This window comes from Pteropus vampyrus, unplaced genomic scaffold (genome assembly GCF_000151845.1).
Source record: "Pteropus vampyrus isolate Shadow unplaced genomic scaffold, Pvam_2.0 Scaffold16, whole genome shotgun sequence".
Taxonomy (NCBI): domain Eukaryota; kingdom Metazoa; phylum Chordata; class Mammalia; order Chiroptera; family Pteropodidae; genus Pteropus; species Pteropus vampyrus.
The window spans coordinates 1275117-1297785 of NW_011888797.1; the positions used below are offsets into that span (position 1 = coordinate 1275117).

Sequence of the window (22669 nt, forward strand, 5' to 3'; positions counted from 1 at the left end):
AGTTAGGACTTGACTATATCTTTTTGGGGGACACAATCCAAGCGACCCCTCATATCGACAAACTCTCCCTCATTCAACTTTATCACCCCTCCATCTCCCTCGCATCTAGCCCATTCAGGATCTGTTCCCAGGCAGGCACTCACGCCTCCTGCTGGTAAATACCAATCAGATCCTGCTTTTTTCGTGTACACCCTTCTCTCCCATTGGCAGGCCCCAGTATGTGCCCAATCTGGGACTTGGTTCTAATTATTGGTCTGGCGTCCAGAAAGGGAGGTGCGAGCAGATCCTGAAGCGTGTCAGCATTGTTCTGTAAGTCACCTGCTATATTTGAGGCTTTTGCATAGTTTTCAAGTAAGGTGGGGGAGGAGCCTCTATCTTCCAACGAGGGAGAGTGGCCACTTCTGCAGGTCCAGGGGTTCCGAGAAATGTAGGGCGTTAGGTGTTCAAGTGCAGCTATCCCCTAATCCAGGTCTCAGATATCTTCCCACCCTAAATTTTAAGGATCCTGTTTCTTATCAGGATCTTGGCTTTGGTGTAAGAGACATACCTAAGTTCAGAATTCTAGCTTCTCTGGAGTTCTGCTGTTTTCAAAGCTAAGTTTTTGTCTTGGAATATTTTTAGACTTGCAGAGAGGTTGTAGTACAGAGATTTTCTATATACTCCTGACTCGGTTTCCTCTAATGTCAATGTTTTACGATACATTTATCCAAACTAAGACAGCACCATTGGTACCTTACTAATTAAATTTGACACTTTTTAAAACTTTCATTACTTTCTCCACTAACGTCATTTTTTTCTGTTCCAGGATCCAGTTTAGGATACCACACTGCATTTAGTCATCATGTCTCTTTAGTCTCCTCTCATCTGTGACTGTTTCTCGGCCTTCTCTTATTTTTCACGACTCAGGCAGTTTTGAGGACCACTGGTTGGGTATTTTGTAGAATGTCCCTCAGTTTGTATTTGTCTGATATTTCTCTTATGATTAGACTAGGGTTGTGAGAAATACTACAGAGGCAAAATGTCTGTCTTGTTACATCTTATTGGGGGTACATGCTATCAACATGACTTATTACTAGTGATGCTAACCTTGATTGCTTGGTTAAGGAAGTGTTTGCCAGGTTCCTCCACTTCCTGTACTGCATTTTTGGGAATCAAGTCATTAAGTCCAGCCCACACTCAGAGGGAATTCTGCCGTTTTTACAATGTGCCTGATCTTCAGTTCCGTCTGCTGTCCAACTGCAGGAGAGAAGGTCTCTTTAAATGGTGACAAGGAAGCAACCGACTATTCCACTTTCCTTTAACTTGGTGATTGATTGCTTGAATCCTGACATTTTTCTCTCTTCAAAGCATCAATGGCATTTAATAATAGCCACTCAACTCCATGGAGAAATTGCTATTTCTCCCGTGCCTCCCCGGTAACCAGAGATATTGTATGAACCAGTGCATCCCCTTCCACCTGCATTCCATCCCAGTTCACCACAGGTGAAACCACACACCAGAAACACTCCACCTACCACCTGTGCTAGAGTCCTCATCACCAGCCAGCTAGTGAGAAATAAAATTTAAAATTTTCATTTTTAGGATCTGCTCCCTAGAACTCTCTCTTAAGAACTCCCCACCTCAGAGACTTTGCCTAAGAAGTAGGGCACAGAACTCCTCAACTTTTAGATTTTCAGTCTTTTCTCTCCTAATCATCTCTTATCTTCTCTTAGTCTAGCAGTATATTTTCTTATCTATGGTTTATTTTCTCTCTTTCTCCAATTTTCCCCAAATATCTTTACAATAACCAAACCTCTCTGTGCTTCTTAAAGCTCAGCACAGGGACCATAGACTTGATACCTAGAGTGCAAAGCAGGCCATATGGTATTTTTTTTGACAAAGACACACTTTACATGTTAACACATAGAAATAGTCCCCACTTCCACAACGAAACATGTGGTATCATTCAAAGTTCTTAGTTGCAATCAACAGAATCCGCTCTAGCTTACGTGGAATGAAATTCAGTGAAACATGTTAAGAAGGTCTCAGATTCTCTGGGAGGACCAGATCTGGATGCTCTACCTCCAGGAAAAAGGCGGGAGAGAGCATATTCTATCGTACTGCTAGACGATTCTAGATAAAACACAGCCACCACCAATGCATGCCTGTAAGTACTGATTATGCTGTCGTCCAGCTATCCTGCCACAACAGTCACAGGAGGACCAGTTGCCTCCACCACTGCGTCTGCCACCATTAGCATTGCCATTTCCCCTTCATACTGCATTCTCCTCTTATTGCTTCCTTTGGCTTCTAAATCTCACTCAAGTGCTTCTGATTTGTCCACATCACATAGCAACATCATAGATGCAAAAGAGCATAGAAAAAGTAATTTTCTCTGCTGGTAAGGCAGGACCCAAAATGTCAAGGGCAGTTACGATACTGAGCATCCATAAATGGTGGTTGACTATGCATATTTGCTCCTAGTCTAATTTTTGTTTTTCTACTCCTGATAGAAATATGTGTACAAAAAATGTTTTCTTTCCTCCTCATTTTAACTTCAAGAAAAGCAACAGTGCAATTGTAATGTTAAATGGCAACTGAGTTCAGTGTTGGGGGTGACAATAGGGAAGGATAGGGACTTTAGTAAACAGGAGAGCCAATTATAGCCATGAAAGAACGTGGGCCTAATAATTCCAGATCTTCAGATTTTTCGAAATAATCCAAAGGGTTACACTATGTGAGCGGATGTAAACAGTTCCTTTTATAATTGACAGACAATGTTCAGTGTGCTCAATTACTTTTTTAAAAGAAGAGAGTAAATTCTCTGCAATGGTCATATCATAACCTGAACCTACAGAAGTCAATGAAAAATCCTATCATCTGGTTAAAAGATGCCAGAGGATCACCTGCTTAGAAGAAACACCTAAGGAGGAAAGAAAGGCTACACAACCACCTGCACGTGTTCTATGATAGAAAATGTACCTCCCTACCTTCACCTAGCATTTGGTTAAGACCTAGAAAAAGAGGAAGAAGAAAAAGAATCTACAAATTAATTCCCCACTGTATATCTTTTTAGTAAGCTTCCAATGACATTAAAATGAAGGTCAAATGTAATAGCCGTCTGGGTCATGCAATGTGGATGAAGTCTGTTGGTCCCCTTCAGGAGGAGACTCAGTAAAAGCTCATTGTCGAAGATGCAACCTCTGGTCCTGGGCTTTGTTTCCTCATCCATAAAGCGGCAAGATAACACTGTGTACCTCAAGGAGTTGTTACGAGATTCAAAAGACTTAATGCCTATAAAAGTACAACACAATATCCAGAATATCAGTAATTTTACTACACTTGATCTTAGCCAAAAGGCCAAGAAGCGATAGTAATTTTAGCCATTATAACTTAATTTAGTAATAATAATGATGATGGTAATAATAACTTTTAAAAATGCAGGCTGCATTATCTTTTGTGTTTTCCTTTCTTTTTTGTTGGTACGCTTTTTCTTTCTGACTAGTGCTTTTTTTTCCCCCTAATCCTGGCCTTTCTTCTCTGTGCATTCTTTTTCCACTGTAGAAAAATTGATGGGACCAATGAGGAAGAAAATAATATTGAGCTGAACGAGGAAGGAAGGCCAGTGCAGACGTCCAGGCAGAGCCCCCCACACTGTGACTGCCACTGCTGTGGCGTCCCCAAGCGTTACATTATTGCCATCATGAGTGGGCTGGGATTCTGCATTTCCTTTGGGATCCGGTGTAATCTTGGAGTTGCCATTGTGGAAATGGTCAATAACAGCACTGTCTATGTTGATGGAAAACCGGAAATTCAGGTCAGTATCATCAGTCTATGGTGGGAGCTCTTGTGGCCACAGCTGTGTAAATACTTCATTATGTGAAAGACAGAGAGAAAACACTGCATTTCATTCATCGATGTGACAAAAATGTAGCAATGGGTCTAAAAATTACCATAATTTTGTATTTTGAACTATAAACCATAGTTTGAAATAGTGGCAACAACTGTCATGTGATATGAATGTGTTTATATTTTCAACTAGTAATAGAGTCTTAGGTACTGATAATATAACTGTGGTCTGTTGCCTACATTCATAATTGCAGAAAATGCAACATTTTGGTTAGCAGTTAGTAGAAATAAAGATGCCGATTTTTTTCTCATCCGAGTTCACAGATCCACAGGATTCCATCCACAGACTCCAGGTCAGGAACCCCGATAAGAGAACAGTAGAGTGTGGGGGTGAGCATCGAGAGATGGAGGCAGCAAGTTATAGAGGGGTCAGGTCACGTAAAGGCTGGTAAACCACATCGAGAGTCACAGATGGGCTTTAAGAACAGAGGTGATACGATCAGTTCTGTGCTCCAGACTCATCACTGTCCAGCGAGTGATCTCCCAATGGATTGGGATTGAAGTGAGGGCAAGCAAGACTCCCAGTTCAGAGGCTCTTGTAGTTGTAAGCAAGCGTACTCTGAAGTGACTTAAATGGTATTGTTTTTATGCATTGCTGGAAAGAGAAAATCAGGTTTGTTTCTTAAATGGTAGGCCTAAAGAAGTATTGAGGTGATGGAGGAAAAAACAAAAATATATGCCCTGTAGATACCCAAGAAATACATGTTTCATTGTATTGAACACACGCACTGGAATGAAATCCATCCATTTGCAGAGAGGCATCTAATCATCCCACCCACCGTGGCAGGAACATTTAGACCAGAGTTCCCCAAGTGGGTGTCTGGCAAATCACCGTTCTGTAGGTTGTGCTGTGAAGAAGGCGTTCAAAACGGGAGGCTTTGCCATGCTTTGTCCTATGAGAAGCTCCGAGAGGAGGCTGTGATATGCAGTATTTCCAGGAATCGATTGCAGAACGCTTTCTTTCATGCTACATCTATCAGCATTACTCAGAAGAATTCTTGCCAAGGGCCGATTTGGGAAAATGTGATTGATTTCAATTCATTAAAAAGAAGTCTTTTTTTTTTTTTTTTTTAAATCTGAGAGATTATTCTGCTAAAAGAAAAGAGTGCCATGGAGATTCTTCTAACTAGTATCTTCTTGATGCTGAATATATTTTAAAGGATGTCCTGGTTGTTTATTTTTTTAAGGGGGAAGTTGAAGAGTGGGGGGCATGTCATGCATTTTTAAAATAAAGAATGATGTACTCTAGCGAGGTTTCAGATGCGTATCACATGAGTTCTTCCAGCCTTGTGTGAGCAAGGCCAGCTAATTAAAACTTGTCTGCTGAGGCCCACATCAAAATGGGATGCTGGTTTGCATTTGCTTGTTGTCTGAAAAGAGGCAGAGTCTGCTTTGAGTCATATGGAAAGGACATTTTGATAAACCTGAGGAACAATGCTAGTGTGTGCTCTCTGGTTTCTACGGTCCTGCCCTCTGGAGTCTTAGAGAAACTTAATGTCATTTCAGTGTGTCAGAAGCTCTAAAACTACTCTAATTTATTGCAGGCCATTTCTTTCTTATCCAAACAGAACAAAACATAGTTATCAGTTGAGCATGTTCAAACTGGTGGCAAAGAAAGGCTCTGAATGGCCGATAATTTTGTTTGTTTGATTTTCATTTTATGGAGGAGAGGAAAAAACTATTTTGCACTGAGAAAATCTTAAATCCTCATTTTCTAAAGAACGTTAGCAATATGAATAGGTAGGTCTTACTATATATGGCATATATTCTACCAGTGGTATAAAAGGTAATTTTAGCTGATGTGTGAATAATCATTTGCAGGGTAATATGAGTTTTAAAGCATCTGACTCACTTTGAACAGTTTCTGGCATATGGTAAGCAATAAAAGACAGAAGTTTGAGGAAGTTGGCAGTAGTTTCTCATTACCCTCAGGAAACGCCGAGACTCCTTCCTGTGAGTCATGAGCCCCGTAGGGCTAAGAGGACAGGCTTTGGAGTTGGCCAGACCTGGTTCTAAACTTGACTTTTATTTATTAGCTCTGAGACCTTCTGTTTTGGTAAGGGATTCTTGGTTGCAAAAGAATAGAAATGCAGTGAAAACAGTTCAGGTTAAAAAGGGGATTATGTTAAGGCTGTCAGGGACCTCATGAAAGTGAGAAAGCAGATCTGCTGTGTGAGTTTGTGCAGTCTGTGCCCTGGACAGGTGGTGGGGGGACAGCCTGAGATGGGCCTGAAATCTACGCTGTCTTCCACTGCAGAGAGGAAAAAAAGGAATCTTTACCTAATTGTTTCCAAGGCATGAACAGAGGCTCCGGCAGGAAGGGCAGAGTGGAGCCTGACCCTGCAGGAACTGGGAAATGTTTAGCTCAGCTCTCCAGCTTGCTTGCTCCTCGTGGCTTCTCCTCTGCTTCCATCTGAGTGGGCTTCATTCTCCTGGGCTCCCCATGGACTGCTGTCTTTCTTTTTCCATGGTTTCCCACTGCCCTCCAATGCCGAAGATCCTTGAGCCTTCGCCTTGCCAGGGAGCCGACTTCCTTGGCCCTGACTCCAATGTGACTTGTGTCAATTCAAGTGTTCAGTATTAACTAGAATCTCTGGGTTCACATGAGACAGAGAGACAGACAGATGAGACAGACAGACAGACAGAGACACCAGCCTTGGCTCTCTCTATTGAGATGTTCAGTCAGCAGGAGAGAGACCCTTGTTGCCGGGGGAAGGGAGGAATCCTCTTAGAAGGAAATGTGAGCAGGGAGGCAGGAATCAGCATTTCTAGAAATTCTTTGCTAACCCTCATTGCCCTTATTGTGAAATGGGAATAAAAGGGCTGCTTTGCAGATCAGATTTGGTACTAATATATTTAGTACCTCTGTTAATTTCCTAAGGCTGCCATGACAAATGATCACAAACGTGGCTTAAAACAACCGAAATGTATCCTCTTACAATTGTGGAGCCCAAAAGTCCAAAATCAAGGTGTGAGCAGGTCCACACTCCCTCTGGAGGCTCTAGGGGAGAATCCTTCCTTGCCTCTTCTAGTTTCTGGTGGCTCTAGGCAGTACTTGGCTGTGGCCACATAACTCTAATCTCAATCTCCTTGGTCTTCACGTGGCCTTCTCCTCTGTCTCAAACCTCCTTCTGCCTTTTTTTTTTGTGAGGATACTTGTCATAAGATTTTAGGGCACAGCTGGATAATTCAGGATAACTCATCTCAAGATCCTTGACTTCATCATATCGGCAAAACCTTTTTCCCAAATAGGGCAGCATTTAGAGATTGCAGGGATTTTGTGTGCATAACTTTTGGGCGTCATTTTTTAACCTAACACAGTATCTGACGCAGTGCTTGGCTTACAGGGATGATTTGTACATGGGGCCATTGTGATTCTAATGGGGCTCAAGTGATGATGAAAGTCAGTTCTCAGCAGGACCAAGTGCTCTTCTTCATATACCTTTTCCTTCAGAGAATGAACAGAAGCACCATCCCTTCTGAGAGAAAGGCATGAGCAAGGGACAATGTGATGGACTATCAGCTACTGGATGAAGTGGGTTCCTCTGCTTTTGATCCTTGGTTCTTTGGATCATACTGTGACTCAAGGCAAAGAAGTCTAGTCTCTACTTTTTAGTAAGAAAGCCAAGTCTTTACAAACAATGGAAAGAATGTAGTGTTTTGGGTCAGGCAGGTAAGAGGTCTCGATCTCAGCTCTCATTGTCACTAGTTGTAACTAGTTACTTGTAACTAGTATGACTTGGGCAAGTAAATTTATCTCTCTAAGCCTCAGTTTCCTCATCTATAATAAAAGAGTTTATTATAATTACCTCTTGATGTTCTAAGGATTAAAGGAGGAAATATGTGGAAGGTGTCGTAACAAAATCATGTCCGTTTTCTGCTCAAAGCTTCCAGTGGTTTCCATCTCTCTTTCAGCAAAAGCTAAGGTTCTCATAATGACTTAAAGGGCCCTTCATCATTTGAACCTCTGACTTTAACTCCTACCCTCCTCTCCCTCAGGCAGTATTCTCCAACTATACTGATATCCTGCGGTTCCTCTAATACACAAGATACATTCCTACCTCAGGGCCTTTGCACTTGCTATTTCTCTGTCCAAAAAGCTCTCCTCTTAAACAATGAATACACAACTTGTTCCCTTCCTTCCTTTAAGTGCTTTACTTAAAAATCATCTCCTCGGTGAAGCCTTTCCTGGCCACTCTGCCTAAAATCATACCCTACCACACTCCTACCCAACGCTTCCTATACCCTTTCCTGCTTTATTTTTCCTCTTCATCACTGATCACCATCCAACACAGTCTGTACTTGTTTATTATCTGCCATCCCTGCTGGCATCTTCGCGAAGACAGCAATTGCTATTGACATTCACTGCTGCATCCCTAGTGCCTGGAACAATGTGTGGCACGTGGTAGCATGAAATAAAAATTCGATGAGCTGATTCAAATTAATGATTGTTAGGTCCATTTTATTCTTGAGCTTCAACTTCCTAATCTGCAAAATGGGAAATACAGCCCAGAGTACAGGCCAATGTTACCTGGACTGTGATGATTGAGAAGGCAAAGGCAATTTGCTTGTGAGCTTGTATTTACACTGTCTGACACCTGACCGGCACACAGGAGGCACTAGGTGAATGTTGAATAAATGAGCAAATAAATACATACTAATTAGTGAGAGGAAAATAAACGGCGATGAAAGTTTATGAGACAGAGTATGTAGCTAATTACGAACCCTTACTCCAAAATAGGAGCACCTTGCATTTTGATATCAATGCTTTCCAAAGCCATTTATTTATTTGGCAAATATTTACTTATACCTTCTTGTTCCAGGTCTTTGTTTTAGGTACAGAGGCTATAAAGTCAAAAGTACACGGATGCTCCCTTAGCGTTGCTTGCCACCCAGTATGGGAAGTGGACAGGTGGATGACTAGTTTGAGAACAGCACGGTGTGGGGGTCATGGCTGTAAGAACAGGGGTCCGTGGAACAAGCACAGGAGGAAGTGACCACATCAATTCCGGGGAGTGGAGGGACTTCCTCAGAGGAAGGGACATTTGCAGGGAGTCCGAAATAGAGTGAATTACTTTGCCTGGAGAAGAAAGTGAAGAGAGGGGCTCCAGTCCAGGAAAATCACATTTTCAGTGACTTAAGAGTTGTGGAAGGCTATTTTATTGCCATCGTCATCATCATAACAACAATGGCTGCTAACATTTTTGAGTCTACACTATGTTCCAAGCACTATCTTAATGTGTTAAATGCAAAATCTCTAACCTACTAGAAATATTCATGCTGTTTATCCTCATGCAGCCTATAGGTAGGTAGAATAAGTTTCATTATCCTTGTTAAATGAGAGACTTTTAAGACTCTCGTTCTTTTTGTGCTTTCAGTAAACTGGTTATCTGAATAACCTAGTAAATAATCTAGTAAACCTAGAACTAATTTTTTGTTTTCTTCACAAGTTTTTTTTTTTAATTTTCTTCTTAGCACTCATCATTATTAGGGGGATGTTTGTATATGTATATATATTTAAATTTGTGCATAATCTCTCCTTTTTTTCACTAGAAAGTGAGCTCCATGAGAGTAGGCACTTCATTGTATTCATTGCTATATCCCAAGCACATAAGAGGCACTCCATAAGTATTTGTTGCATAAAGGAAGGAAAGAAGGAACTTGTGGGTTATTATGTAGGATCATCAGTGAAAAATGGCGGTCAAGTATTTATTTTACAAACACAACTGTATCCAACTTCTCATTTTCAGACAGCACAATTTAACTGGGATCCAGAGACGGTGGGCCTTATCCACGGATCTTTTTTCTGGGGTTATATTGTGACACAAATTCCAGGTGGTTTCATTTCAAACAAATTTGCTGCTAACAGGTAAGATAAACTGATAGAACATGAGTACTGCACAAATTATAACATGGCTTTGTACTTTTACCAAGTCTGTATAGCTGGCTCTCAATTTGGGGGTACAGAATGAAAGATAAGAGCCATTCCAATAGATGTGATTCACAGATCCCATATGATCCTATATGATCCTATTCTTAAAAGTCTCTCTTTATTTACCTTTTTGTTTAATCTAATTTATCTTGCAATTCTTTCAGTGTTTATGTACTATAAAAAGCAATTAACTGAGAGTCAGGAGAAGCAGCTTCTAGACCCTAAGTAACTCACTTGGTGATATTTATTGAGTCACTTTCCTTCCTTCTCTAAACCTCAGTTTCCTCATCTGTGAAATGAAGCATGGATTAAATTGTGTTTGAGCTCCCTTTGACCAGTGACATTCTGTGATCCTCTGTACTATGTTAATATCATCCAGTACATTGCAGGTTTTGTCATGTGAGTAGTAGGGACTTGCCTCTAGATTACAAGGTATCTTTAATGCCCTTGATATTCTATATGATGTTTGAGCAATTAAAAGTGGTCAAGACAGAATGAGCTGCCTCAAAAAGCAATGGGTTCTCTATCACTAGAGGTATTCAAAAAGAAGACGATGGCCACTTGGAGGAGATGTATGGTATATATGCACTAGAAAAGGAGTGTGCTAAAACTAAGGTATCTCCAGGTCCCTTCCAATTGTGTGTCCTGTGGGACTTTACATATATGGACTTTGTGAAGTGTGCATTTATAAGGCAGGTTTTTTTCAAGCTCTAAAACACAACTCATTAGATGGTAATGATATCAATATAACGATTTACCAATGAACATTTTCTAAAAAAAGAGAGAGAAATAGAAGATGATCAAACAGAATAAAATAGAACGGAAAATGTCTCAGTCCATTGCACATTTAAGTATTGGTCTTTGAAACTTGTTTTGATTATTTTTGTGTGTATGAGTATGTATTGGGTTTCAGTATAAAATATATGTTATTTTCTGGGTCAAGTTCAAAAAAGTTTGAAAATCACTACCATAAGATATAAATATGTATAAGCAAGACAGTATTTACTTACGTTCTTGTTTAATTTGTGTTCTTTATTTATTGTCACTTACCCATTGAATTCTTTTTAACAAGTGATAAAATATTGACTTCTATGGTATCTGGGGTTATTGCTTACACTTCTGCCCTAAAAAGAAATCATGCATAATATGACTTCACGGCATGTAAAATGGGCCAAAGCATCATTAACACATGTGAGAAAGGAAGAAAATACTGGCCGTTCTCTTTTCCTAGGACACTTCTGTCCAGGCAGGGAGGAGAAGGCAAGTGGCACTGGACAGAGAGTTGGGGGCTGACACAGGTACACAGCCTGTCTTGTGCTTGGCTGGTCCAGGACATAGCATGCTTCTCACTTTACCAGTAACCCCTTCTGGTAAAGTGACAGCAGAACCGTGAAGCAGGAGACGCAACCCAAATGTGTACAAGTCACGAGGTAATAGTCAGAATGAATGGATCAATTAGGTAGAACCAAGCAGAACGGTGGGTCGATGGCAAGCTCACCTCATGCTGGTCAGTCTCCAGCTTTAGGACCTCATCCAAGCAGACACATCTGTACTGCCAAAAACCTGCCTGTAATTTGGTCCAGGCACTGGAGCTTGAGAATCAAAGCAGCCTAACACTCTAGCTTGGGACCCACTGGACTCTAACACAACATCTATTTCTCTTTCTATTAACTTGCATAGTGATCTTCCATGAACTGTCAGGGCCATTTCTGATTTTTAACTGAAGTGCCACATCTGTGAGCAGGCCTGCCTAATAACACAGTGTTTTGGTCTCTCAGGGTTTTTGGAGCTGCCATCTTCTTAACATCGACCTTGAACATGTTCATTCCTTCTGCAGCCAGAGTGCATTACAGCTGTGTCATGTGTGTCAGAATTTTGCAAGGTCTAGTGGAGGTAGGAGATTCTTTCCTTACCAGTTTTTGATATCGCTGGAGACATCGTGGTCCTTTAGAAAATTCAGCTTCTTAAGAAAACCCCTTTGACTCAGTTTTCCTGTCTTCTACCTTGTCTTGCTATCTCAGCTATATGGTTATGGCTACTATTATGAGTACTTTAATTTAAAAACCTCGTGTGTTTCCAAATTTAAACACAGTGGAGGACCACTTCATACAGCACAGAATTTCACATGAGCTGGAAATGACCTTGGAGATACTTTAATCCAACCCCTTTCATTTAATAAATGATGAAACTAAAGCCCAAAATCTACAGTTCACATAGTAAGAGCTTTTTCCATTGAAACAACTTAAAGGGATTTAATAAATCTGTAAATTTTCAAGAGTGTACTCTTATATAGAGATTTAATTCGATGAAGGAGGTAGCATGATATAGAGACAAAGGATGAATATTTTGGATTTTGCTGGCCATAGGCAACTGGTCAACTCTGCTATTGCAGTGCAAAAGCAGCCAGAGACAATATGTAAACAAATAGGCATGGCTATGTTCCAATAAAACATTTTGGATACTGAAATTTTAATTTCATGTGATTTTTACATGCTATAGAATTTTTTTTTTCAATTTTTTTGCTTACCACTTAAAAATGTGAAAACTATTCTTTGCTTGGGGGCTGTACAAAAACCAATAGTGAGCCAAATCAGGCCATAGTTTCCCAAACCCTGATGTAGAGAAGTGTTTCCCAAACACAGTCGTTCACCACTAAACTTTGTCACTTCTGTCATGTCTGTGTATAATTTGTACGATTGTTTAATGACAATTTTTCCCTAGATTAATTCACTTAAAACACCAAAAACCAGAAAAACCCAAAGAACTTCATCATAAGCAAAAACATCTTTGAAATCATGGGTTTCATGTGCTAGTTACATTTTTTTCTAAAGCATATTATTATATATATGTCATGATTATAATAAAAACTGTAGGTTGTTGTAGCATCTCAAGTCCAACTCTAGAGGGACATATACCACGTTTTGGAAAATACTGATGTGGTAGAAAGAACACGATATTAGCAGCTGTGAAGACTAGAGTCTAGCTACTTAATGTCTCTGAACCTCAGATTCTGTACCTTAAATGAGAGGATAGACCCACTGATTGCAGAAGTCCCTTTCTTCAGTGATATTCTGTAATAATGTGAAATATAAACCCCCTTTCCCATTCCCTACTATGCTCACATTTGAACTGGTCTTTAAGTTTCAGTATCTGTGCTGTCAGTCAAAATAGCTGACACGTGCTACTTAGTATCTGAATTGGGCTTTTATATTGTAGCCTGTGTTAAAGAATCAGGATCCACGTGTTTTTTAACACAAAAAGAAACTGGAGTCAAATTAAATAACCCATTTTCAACCATTTGCCAGGGTGTGACCTACCCAGCCTGCCATGGGATGTGGAGTAAGTGGGCACCACCGTTAGAGAGAAGCCGACTGGCCACAACCTCTTTTTGTGGTAAGCGTATTATAATCATAACAAGTTTTATTTAGGAATGCTTTTGATTTCCAAAGACCATAGCATTTATTTTTTTTACATAACGGAAGTCCACAGGTGAGTGGCTGCCGGTACTGATTCTGCTGCTCAATGATCCATCCAGGGCCTCAACATGTTCCGACTTTCTACTCCACTGTCTCAGAGTGATTGTTTTTTACTCTCGTGTTTGTTCCCAAGATGGCTGTCCCAGCTCCAGGCATCAAGTCCACATCCAAGGCAGGAAGACTTGGGAAAGGGTGTCCTAGCCATTTCTGTTCCTTTCATCAGGAAAGCAAAAACTTTCCCGAAATGCCCTAGCAGAAGTCCACTTATATTTCATTAGCCCTAATTGTGTCATATGCTTTACTAACTGCAGAGGACGCTAGGAAAGCAAGAGTCTAGCAAAGCCCTATTAGTAGAAAAAGGTAAGAAAGAAGGGCTTGAAAGGGGTTGTTGGATTAGCCTGCAAATGATATTTGCCAAAGTCAAAAATGGAAGAGAGAGACTCAAGCCCCCTACTCCTCTTCTTTCTACAGATGGAGAAATTGAAACTAAAGTTTAAAGCTTAGTTTCACTGAACTGAAACGAAAGTCCAAAAAAACTTGCCCAAGGTCACACAGCTACTAAGTTACAGAGCTGGAGCCAGATCACCTGATGCTAGATTCAGACCTTTCCTTTCCACACACTACTACGTAAATATTGTCATCGAGACCTTTGAATTAATTTTCACCATTGTATTCCAGGTAAAAATGAAGGGGAGATCATCCAGTTTACTTAAAAGTAAATTAGTGGCCCTTCAGATACTGATGTAACTTTAATTCCTGGGTCTCCCAACTTTACCTTGCTAAGGTTGCCTTACTCAAAGCTATGCCTTTGGCACTGATCCCTACATATCTTTACCAGTAATCAGTGTTCTGAAGGGTTTACCTAGGTGTCAATCACAAACTGAACGAGGACAGCACATGCTGCCACCATCAGTACAGTTGTAACTTTTTTTTTTTTTTAATGAGGGAAGGGACCCAGGAAGACAAAGTGCTTTAGGCTGCAAAAGTCACAATGGGGCCTGAGCAGAATTAGGATCAGAATTTAGATCTGTCTAATTTTTCGAGCTAGTGCATGCCTTTCCTAAGAGAAGCTAACCTGTATTCCTAGCTAAAGGAAGAAATAAAGCTGCCTCTTTATTTCTGTGAATACTTTTATTTTTTTCTCCCTCAGTCTCTCTACCTCCTTTAATAATTAATAATAATAATAATAATAATAATAATAATAATAATATCATCCATGGGAATTTGGTGTGTAATATTCACCAATGTGCCTATTTTGTACTTAGTTCGGAACTGTATACACAGCTGAGAGGTCTTCACATCTTTAGCCTCTCTCGTCCTCAGAAACCATTTCTGTCCTCGTGTTTGAAGTTCAAGATCATCTCCACCCCCACTACTGACCTTATACCAACTCTAGAAGAATATGATATTCTGCCCCAGCTGATCTTGTGAATTGTCAGATCCTTGACCTTATTTTCCTTGGATGGTTTATTTATAAGGCCTTTCATTTTAATTTGCCAGCAAAACAAGAATGACTAGTGCCACTCCCCATCCTTAGTGTCTTGAGAGCCCTCAAAGGGCTGATTTAAGAAATGGTTTGACTCTCAGGGGGAAGTTACCCGATCAAAGTCACAGGCTTTATTACATTTCCCAGCTAAGATGTGGCCTCGGTTTCAAAGAACAGCCAAGGGAAACTCATAAGAAGGAAATCCAGGCTTGGGGCTAACTAGTTCTTATACTTCAAAAATAATGGAGTTGAAAGGAACTTTAGAAACTATCTAGCTATAATCATTGTTTTACAGAGGAAAAGGAGGCTGAGGAAGGAAAAAGATATATAAATTCTCACAGCTAGTGAGGACAGAACTATGAACCCTCCCACCCCCAGTTAGCCTATGCCCCAGTTTCCACGCCATTCGACAAGCATCGAGGGCCCCCTCTCTCCTCTGTGGTGAGCACACAGAGGGATGGAGGCACTGTCAGTCCCAGGGCCGTTTGGTCACGAAGTGCCTATAGGCAAATGCTAAGGAGATGCGGGTGTGTGATAGGAGATTATATTCAGCTGTGTGTGGAGGATAATAAAGAGTTTGTTGAATAGGGAAGAAAGACAGTTTCAAGTCATAAAATTTCCTCAGGACAAGAATGCCTCTTACTGTGAGGAACTATAGGGCGTTTCTGAGTGGAGGAGGCAGGCCTGAATTATTAAAAGGTAAGGGTAAAGCCTTTGGATTCCTACAGACCTGGGTTCCTGTCACTCATAGCTGTGTGACCTCAGGCAATTTACCTCCTCTCCCTCAGCCTTGGTTTCTCTGTAAAATGAGAATGATATTGGTACCAACATCATCAGGTTGAAAGTAGGGTTAAATAAAATCATGGGTCCAGAATGCTCGGCGCAGTGCTGGGGTCACAGGAAGCCCCCAATACACCCTAGTTGTGGTGGGTTATCCCCTGACGTTCCCTGTCCTGGGCAGTCCTTTGCATCACCTAAACGTGAGCCTTCCACCCCCCACTCCTGGGGTCTTTGGCCTGGGGAAGAAGACCACCTCCTCCACACCCACAGTGGAGTTGGGTGCAGCTCTTTCTAAATGATATGCCCTGGAATTCTTGCCTTATTAGTTTGAGAAAATCTGAGGTAAAAAAAAAAAAAAAAAAATTGTGTGCTGTTATTCTGCACAAGACCACAAGACGGTAGCAGTAATAGTTGGCATTTATGCAGCACAGATGTCATTTATTTGATCCTTAAAACAGCCCCGTGAGATAGAGATTTCATCCCCATCTCCTAGCTGAGGAAAATGGTTTGGAGAGATCGAGAGACTTCCTCAGGTGTCACGATGTTTGGATTTCGTATTCCCGGTCGGGCCTTTCATAGCCAGTCAGGCCGAGCTTGGAAAGATGGGGTTTAATCTCCCTTTCTGGAAGATCCCCAAACTCCCGCTTCCCAGAGGCCTTCCTTAACATTGGATTCTGGGATACAGTAGTTCCTTTGGCTGCTCACTTTCTCTGAAGCAAGAATTATTTTATTCACAGCCCAGAGGGAATTTCGGTTAGTTATTTTTTTGATTCAGTTCAAGTTTCTTGGGAGTTTGCAGGGCTTGTGTTTCTCCAGCAGATATTACAGAGCTGCAGGAGACAGTGGAGGCCAGGTCACTGCCTCTGTCCTCATTATCTTGTCTCGACTAGATAAACATCCACACATAGATAAGTATTTACAAGGTTAACTATTTACAAAATAAAAAATAAACTTAAAAATGTACCTATTTAGGAGGTAGATAGAGACAACAGCCATCCTGGTCATCCTGCCATTTAATTGTTTAAATGTCATTTAACCGTTTCCTGATTTAAAAAAATAAAAATCAAGCATGATCCTTTAATAGTCTTTCATTTAAAGACCTAGGTGATAATCCTTCTGAACTGCGAGCTCTGAAAAGCAGAGCCATACGTTTCTTTGCTTGCTGTCTTCAGTACTCAATACTGTGACTGTTTCAAATTTCTCCCAGATTTTTCTCATCTTTTATTCTAATTTGTCATTAACTTCAAATCGTTGTGCCTGAGAAATCTCTGTTGAATCCCTCCATAGTACCTGGATGAAGTTCAAGGACATCCTGGTAACTTTTCCCTCCTGGAAACCCTGCACTAAGGCACGCTGGGAGTCTGCCTGTCCTGCACGGGGACATTCTGACTTCTGCTGGGTCTGATTCATCCTCAGCTGTACCACATGCATTCTAAATGGGCTGGGAGGGCTTGCCTGACTGTTGCTAAACTTCCCTCCATCTTTTCTTGTTCTAGGTTCCTACGCGGGGGCAGTGATCGCTATGCCCCTGGCGGGGGTGTTGGTGCAGTACATCGGATGGGCCTCCGTCTTTTATATTTATGGTGAGTGATTTGACTTCATGAGTTCCCAGGGGTGACTCATGGACATGGCTAAGCACTTACTAAAATAGAAATTATTAACACAAATTTATCATATAAGTGGAATACTTGTCTACCTATGATTCAGTTAACATTTATATTAAAGTCGAGTTTCTTAATAAGCAGAACATTATCTTTCTTTAAATACCAGTTAATAACTATGAAACATTTTCTCCTAGCTGAACATAGTACTGTTTGGGAATATTTTGAAAAATGAAAAATTTAGAGATAAAAGGAAATGAGACCATATCATCAAGACTTTTTTTTAAAAAATTTTTAATTATTTCTTTATTTTTTAATTAATTAATTAAAAATTTTATGGTGACATTGGTTAATGAAATCTAATAAGTTTCAGCTGTACATTTTAATAGTAAGTTATATAAATATTTACATTGTGTTTACCTCCCATAGTTAGATTTCTTTCTGTCACCACATATTTGGCCTCTTCTTTTTTAACTGCAGGTATGTTTGGCATCATTTGGTACATGTTTTGGCTGTTGCAGGCCTATGAGTGCCCGGCAGCTCACCCAACAATATCCCTTGAGGAGAGGACCTATATAGAGACAAGTATAGGAGAAGGAGCTAACTCGGTTAGTCTAAGTGTAAGTATCAATGGATAGATGAAGATTTGCCTCTTTTTTATGAGGATAACACAATCAGTAAGAGAAATACTCATAACTTGTCAATATATTCACTACAAATAACTTGACAATATATTCACTAAAAATCTCACGATATTTTTACTCTCTAGAAATTTAATACACCATGGAAAAGATTTTTCACATCACTGCCGGTTTATGCAATCATTGTGGCAAATTTTTGCAGAAGCTGGACCTTTTATTTGCTGTTAATAAGTCAGCCTGCTTATTTTGAAGAGGTCTTTGGATTTGCAATAAGTAAGGTAAACACATAGATGCTTCAAATGTTCTCAAACTTTAAATCTCTTACTTCTACTGAGAAAATTCTTTATGATAAAATAATTAAATTGCTGATCTTAATTCATAACATTTTATGACACCTAATACCCTGGATGTCAGACAAATCATACATTCTGTGTATAGTATACATAGTTATTTAATTTCTTCTTAGTAAGGATCAGAGCTGCATTAAGTTGCTTTTAAAGATTTATGTTCTACCCGAACTCAAAGTGTTTTTGAAGCTAACTCGAGGATGGCATATTAGACAAAGATAAAAAGATTTAACAGTGAGAGGTTTTCTTTCCCCGCCCCCTATAAATTACTCCGTGAATAAGTAATAAGAACTCTAAAGCTTATTTTGCAGATCACCCCTCTCTCCATAATGGTCGTTATAACACTAATGACCATTGCCTTGTATAAGAGTCTCTATCAATGTCTCCAGCCATTGTCATTAGGTTGCCTGTATTTCAGGGGAAAAGGGTGTGGATGGTGAAATGTAAGCCATTATCATAAAAGAATTAAGCCTCCTTCCTCCAAGGGGGAGAGCCGAAGCCTAGTAGAGGTTGATGTTTGCATAGCTCCAGGCACTGCCTGAAGTGACCATGCAAGAGCTAATGGGGTCAAGTAATGGTGGCTGCCATCAATGAGCATTCACTTTGTGCCAAGTGTTTAACTTCCATGAGCCAGGCCTTAAGATGACTAAAAGTCATCTCTGCCCTTAAGCTTCCAATCTCCCATCAACAGATGATTGGATAAAGAAGTTATAGTTCATATATACAATGGAATTTTACTTAGCCATTAAAGAAATGAAATCCTACCATTTGCAATAACATGGATGGAGCTAGAGGCTATTATGCTGAGTGTAATAAGTCAGACAGAGAAAGATAAATACCCTATGATTTTACTTATATGTGGAATCTAAGGAACAAAAAGAACAAACTAATAAAAAACAGACTCACAAATACAGAGGACAATATGGTGACGGACAGAGGGGAGAGGTGTCGAGGGGCTGGGAGAATGAGGTGAAGAGTTAAAGAAGTACAAATTAGTAGTTGATAGATGGTCATGGGTTTGGGGAGCACGGCATAGGGAATGCAGTCAGCAGTAATGTAATAGCTAGGTGGAGAGCCAGAGGAGAAAAAGAGCAATTAGGGGGATTGTTTTATGAACTGTATAAATGACTAAAAAAAAAAAAACAAAACAAAAAAACAAAACCTTCCAATCTGGTGGAGGAGACAGTTATGTCTCTCCTTAAAATCATTCATTCATTCATTGTTTATTTATTACAAAACTCAGTCCTACCTGGTTCCCTTACAGTTAGATGATAAAATTTAGTGGCATGATTGGTGGTGGGCATTGCAGGTGGTGGGAGCAGGGAATTAGGGAAATACAGCCCCAGAAGTAGCTAAAAATAGCTCATTGTTTCTTTCCATCCAGGTGGGTCTCTTGTCAGCACTCCCACACATGGTCATGACCATCGTTGTGCCTATTGGAGGACAACTGGCTGATTATTTAAGAAGCAGACAAATTTTGACCACAACCGCTGTCAGAAAAATCATGAACTGTGGAGGTACTGTGGGTTTCATAGGTGGCTTGAGTCGCTTGGATAGAAAGAGATGAAATTGAACTACAAAGTATACTTGGAGGTTATGTCTAATCACTGGAAAGGATCTTAAAGGCCGCTTCTCTCTTAGCTTCTCTCGGGGAAAAACCTGCAGTCCTCACGCTGTCCACGTACTTTCTGTGGGGGATGAACAGCTTGGTTCTGGTTAAACAGCTAATGCTGTCAACAGCTGTGCCAGGAGGGGTTAGGACCAATTACCAGTTAATATGGGCTGTAAAATAGTGTGTTTCCCTAACTTCCCGTTTTTTCCCAGAGAAGAAAATAATAAATCTTTTATTCAAATGCAAAAAAAGAAAAAGGCCCCTAAGTCCATCCTCCAGCAAATTCTTGAGTGTCACATCCCTGTGACACCAAGTAGTCATCCAGCCTGTACTTGGGCAAACTGAGATATGACAACTTAGTTGATAAATCTATACCCACCTGCAACTGCAGAAATGCTTCTTTCACCTGCTCTTAAGCCAAAGCGACATGCTTTCCTGTTACAAATCTTTTTCTTATTTATCTTTCTCATATATCCTTCCACATACATAATCCTTTGCTTATGCAGTTTATTCCTTTGTCTTCATCTTCCCTTTCTACATATATACATTTTAGTAAGAAACATAAGAAAAACATTTCCTCTGAATGGTCTTCTTTCCTTCGAACATATGCTTGTGCATAGGGGTGTACACACACACACACACACACACACACACACACACACACACACACACACACACACACCCCCCATCCTCTTTCCTGCTTTATTTAGTTCTTGCCTTATATTTTGATTTTGCAAGGATGAAATGGAAGTTGGGTGATTTTTCAAAAGAGGTAGATAAAACCAATCATGAATCCCTACAATGTTTGCCTACTTACCTTTTAAAAACTCTACACTTTCTTATCTCTTTTCTTTTGCTTTTAAAATGAGCATTTCTTAAATGCTTTCTGTGCCAGACATGAAGCTCAGGTCTTTACACATATTATTGTGTTTGTTCCTCATAACCACCCTTCGGAGCAAGTACTGTTATTAAATCCAAATGCAGTGAGGAAACTAGGGCATAATAAGGGGACTTACTCAAGTGGTAGATCATGTAAAGATCCCGGAAAAGGCAAGAATAGATTTTCCCCCGGAACTTCCAAAAGGAACATAGCCTGCTGACACACCCTGGTTTTAGCTCTGTGGGACCCATTTCGGACTTTTGACCTCCAGAACTGGGCAATAATAAATATGTGTTGTTTTTAAGCCACTAAGTCTGTGGTAATTTGTTACAGCAGGAACAGGAAACTAATATAGTAACCAAAGTCCCACTCTTCTAATTATTAGATTCTGTTCCAGCTGAATAGCCCTCCACACCAGACCCTGAATATATCTTCGTCTCTGTCTGTGCTTACTCCCATTCTCTTTACTGTGAGTTCTGCTCACCTTCACCTCGCTTCCCAGTCCTCTCCACATATCCTTCTGCATTGGCTTGTCTTTCCTTTTGTGTTTTGTTAAGGCTACGTCCGCCTCCAGCGATTGCTCCTTCCTATCCATACGCTTGGTTAGCAACTCATCATGTACTACCTCATTACAGCTCTTGTAAGAAAGTATTTTAGGCAGAGGGAGTAACACATGCGATGGCCCTGAGGCAGGCATGAATGTGGCATGTCAGAGAACAAGGAAGGAAAGTCAGAATGGTTGGAGCTTAGTGAGCGAGATAGAATGTAACAAGAGGTGGGATCAGAACGTACAGCTGGGGCTGCATCTTGGGAAGCCTTGTGGACATATGCAGAGCCTGGGTTTTATTTGAAGTGCACTGGGAAGCAAATGGAGGGGTTAAAGCAGGGAAAGGGATATGGTCTGACTTATGTTTTTAAATCTGAATAATTGAACACAGAACACAAGAGTAAAAGCAGAGAGACAAGCTAAGAGGCTGTTTCAGTTTTTCCGTCAAGAGAAGATGGTGACTTGAACTAAAGTGGTATCAATGGAGGTGGAGGGAAGCAGATGGATTTAAAAGTTCTTGGATCTTAGCTTTCTTCTTATTTTAAATCTAATTTTTTTAATAACATTTACTTCAGATGATTGTTGTAAAGATTAAATGAGACAGCATATACATGCACCTAGCATGAGGCCGACACGTGTGAGTGCTCTTTTTCTTCTCCTGTGTTCAAACATCGACAAAACAGAAGTTTTCCAAAGGAGGCATTCAATAAATATCTGCTATTCAATCATATTTCCCATGGCCCCAAATATGCAACCTCTAAATCTGGAACTTGAAAGAAAATTCTGCTTTTAAACTTTACGCGCATAGTTTATTTCTGAAGACAGGTGCCTTGAAGACACTAAACATAGTTTTATAAGAATGTCTTGTTTATATTTAATTTTGCCCCAATATCTGTGGCCATTGTTTCTCCATAATTGGTAATTTCGGTGTTTGGTGGTGGCGGTGAGAACGTTCAAACATTTTTAAATGCTAGCAAAGTGCCTGTTGACAGTAACTTTTTTTTTTTTTTACAGAAACTAGAATGCATATATAGATTCTCCTCAGTCTCAATCTCATCTTAGAACACACACACACACACACACACACACACACACACACAATCAAAAAAACCAAGAAAACTCTTCACATGTCTTTTCATGTCATTTTATATTTTGACACAACAGAAAATGTGAGCTTTACCTAGAAAATTTAAAAAAAAAAAGACCATGGTCATTTCACTTTGCTTAAATGCAGAGATGCTAGACTAGAGATAAATACATGAAGACAGTTTTGTGCCATTGCTGATAAGCCAGATTGATTTGGATATGATGAAACACTCGTATGATCTATGATAGTCTAGAGAATTTTAGTTGGTTTCGTATTTTCTAAGAAGAAATATAGAGGACATTTATCATCTGAGAAAGATCACACATTTCTTAAAGTCTGTCACCTCCTTTTCCTTCTGTAGGCAAGGGATATTTACAGTTAAAATCATTTAA

At 40.1% G+C, this 22669-nt stretch overlaps 1 protein-coding gene and 1 pseudogene across 2 annotated transcripts in view; one reads left to right on the forward strand and one right to left on the reverse strand.

Moving 5' to 3' along the window:
* Positions 1-22669, forward strand: part of SLC17A8 (solute carrier family 17 member 8) — a 40543-nt gene that overhangs the window by 7579 nt on the left and 10295 nt on the right. Inside the window, exons 2-9 of one of the 2 annotated variants that reach the window (XM_023527299.1) lie at positions 3544-3796; positions 9639-9757; positions 11599-11713; positions 13126-13213; positions 17059-17145; positions 17644-17783; positions 17933-18082; positions 19536-19668. In XM_023527299.1, coding sequence (XP_023383067.1) covers positions 3544-3796; positions 9639-9757; positions 11599-11713; positions 13126-13213; positions 17059-17145; positions 17644-17783; positions 17933-18082; positions 19536-19668 — 1085 coding nt within the window. The remainder of the gene's footprint in view (positions 1-3543; positions 3797-9638; positions 9758-11598; positions 11714-13125; positions 13214-17058; positions 17146-17643; positions 17784-17932; positions 18083-19535; positions 19669-22669) is intronic. The other variant, XM_011386639.1, reaches the window with a different exon arrangement.
* On the reverse strand, positions 3190-3351 carry LOC111736005 (annotated as a pseudogene).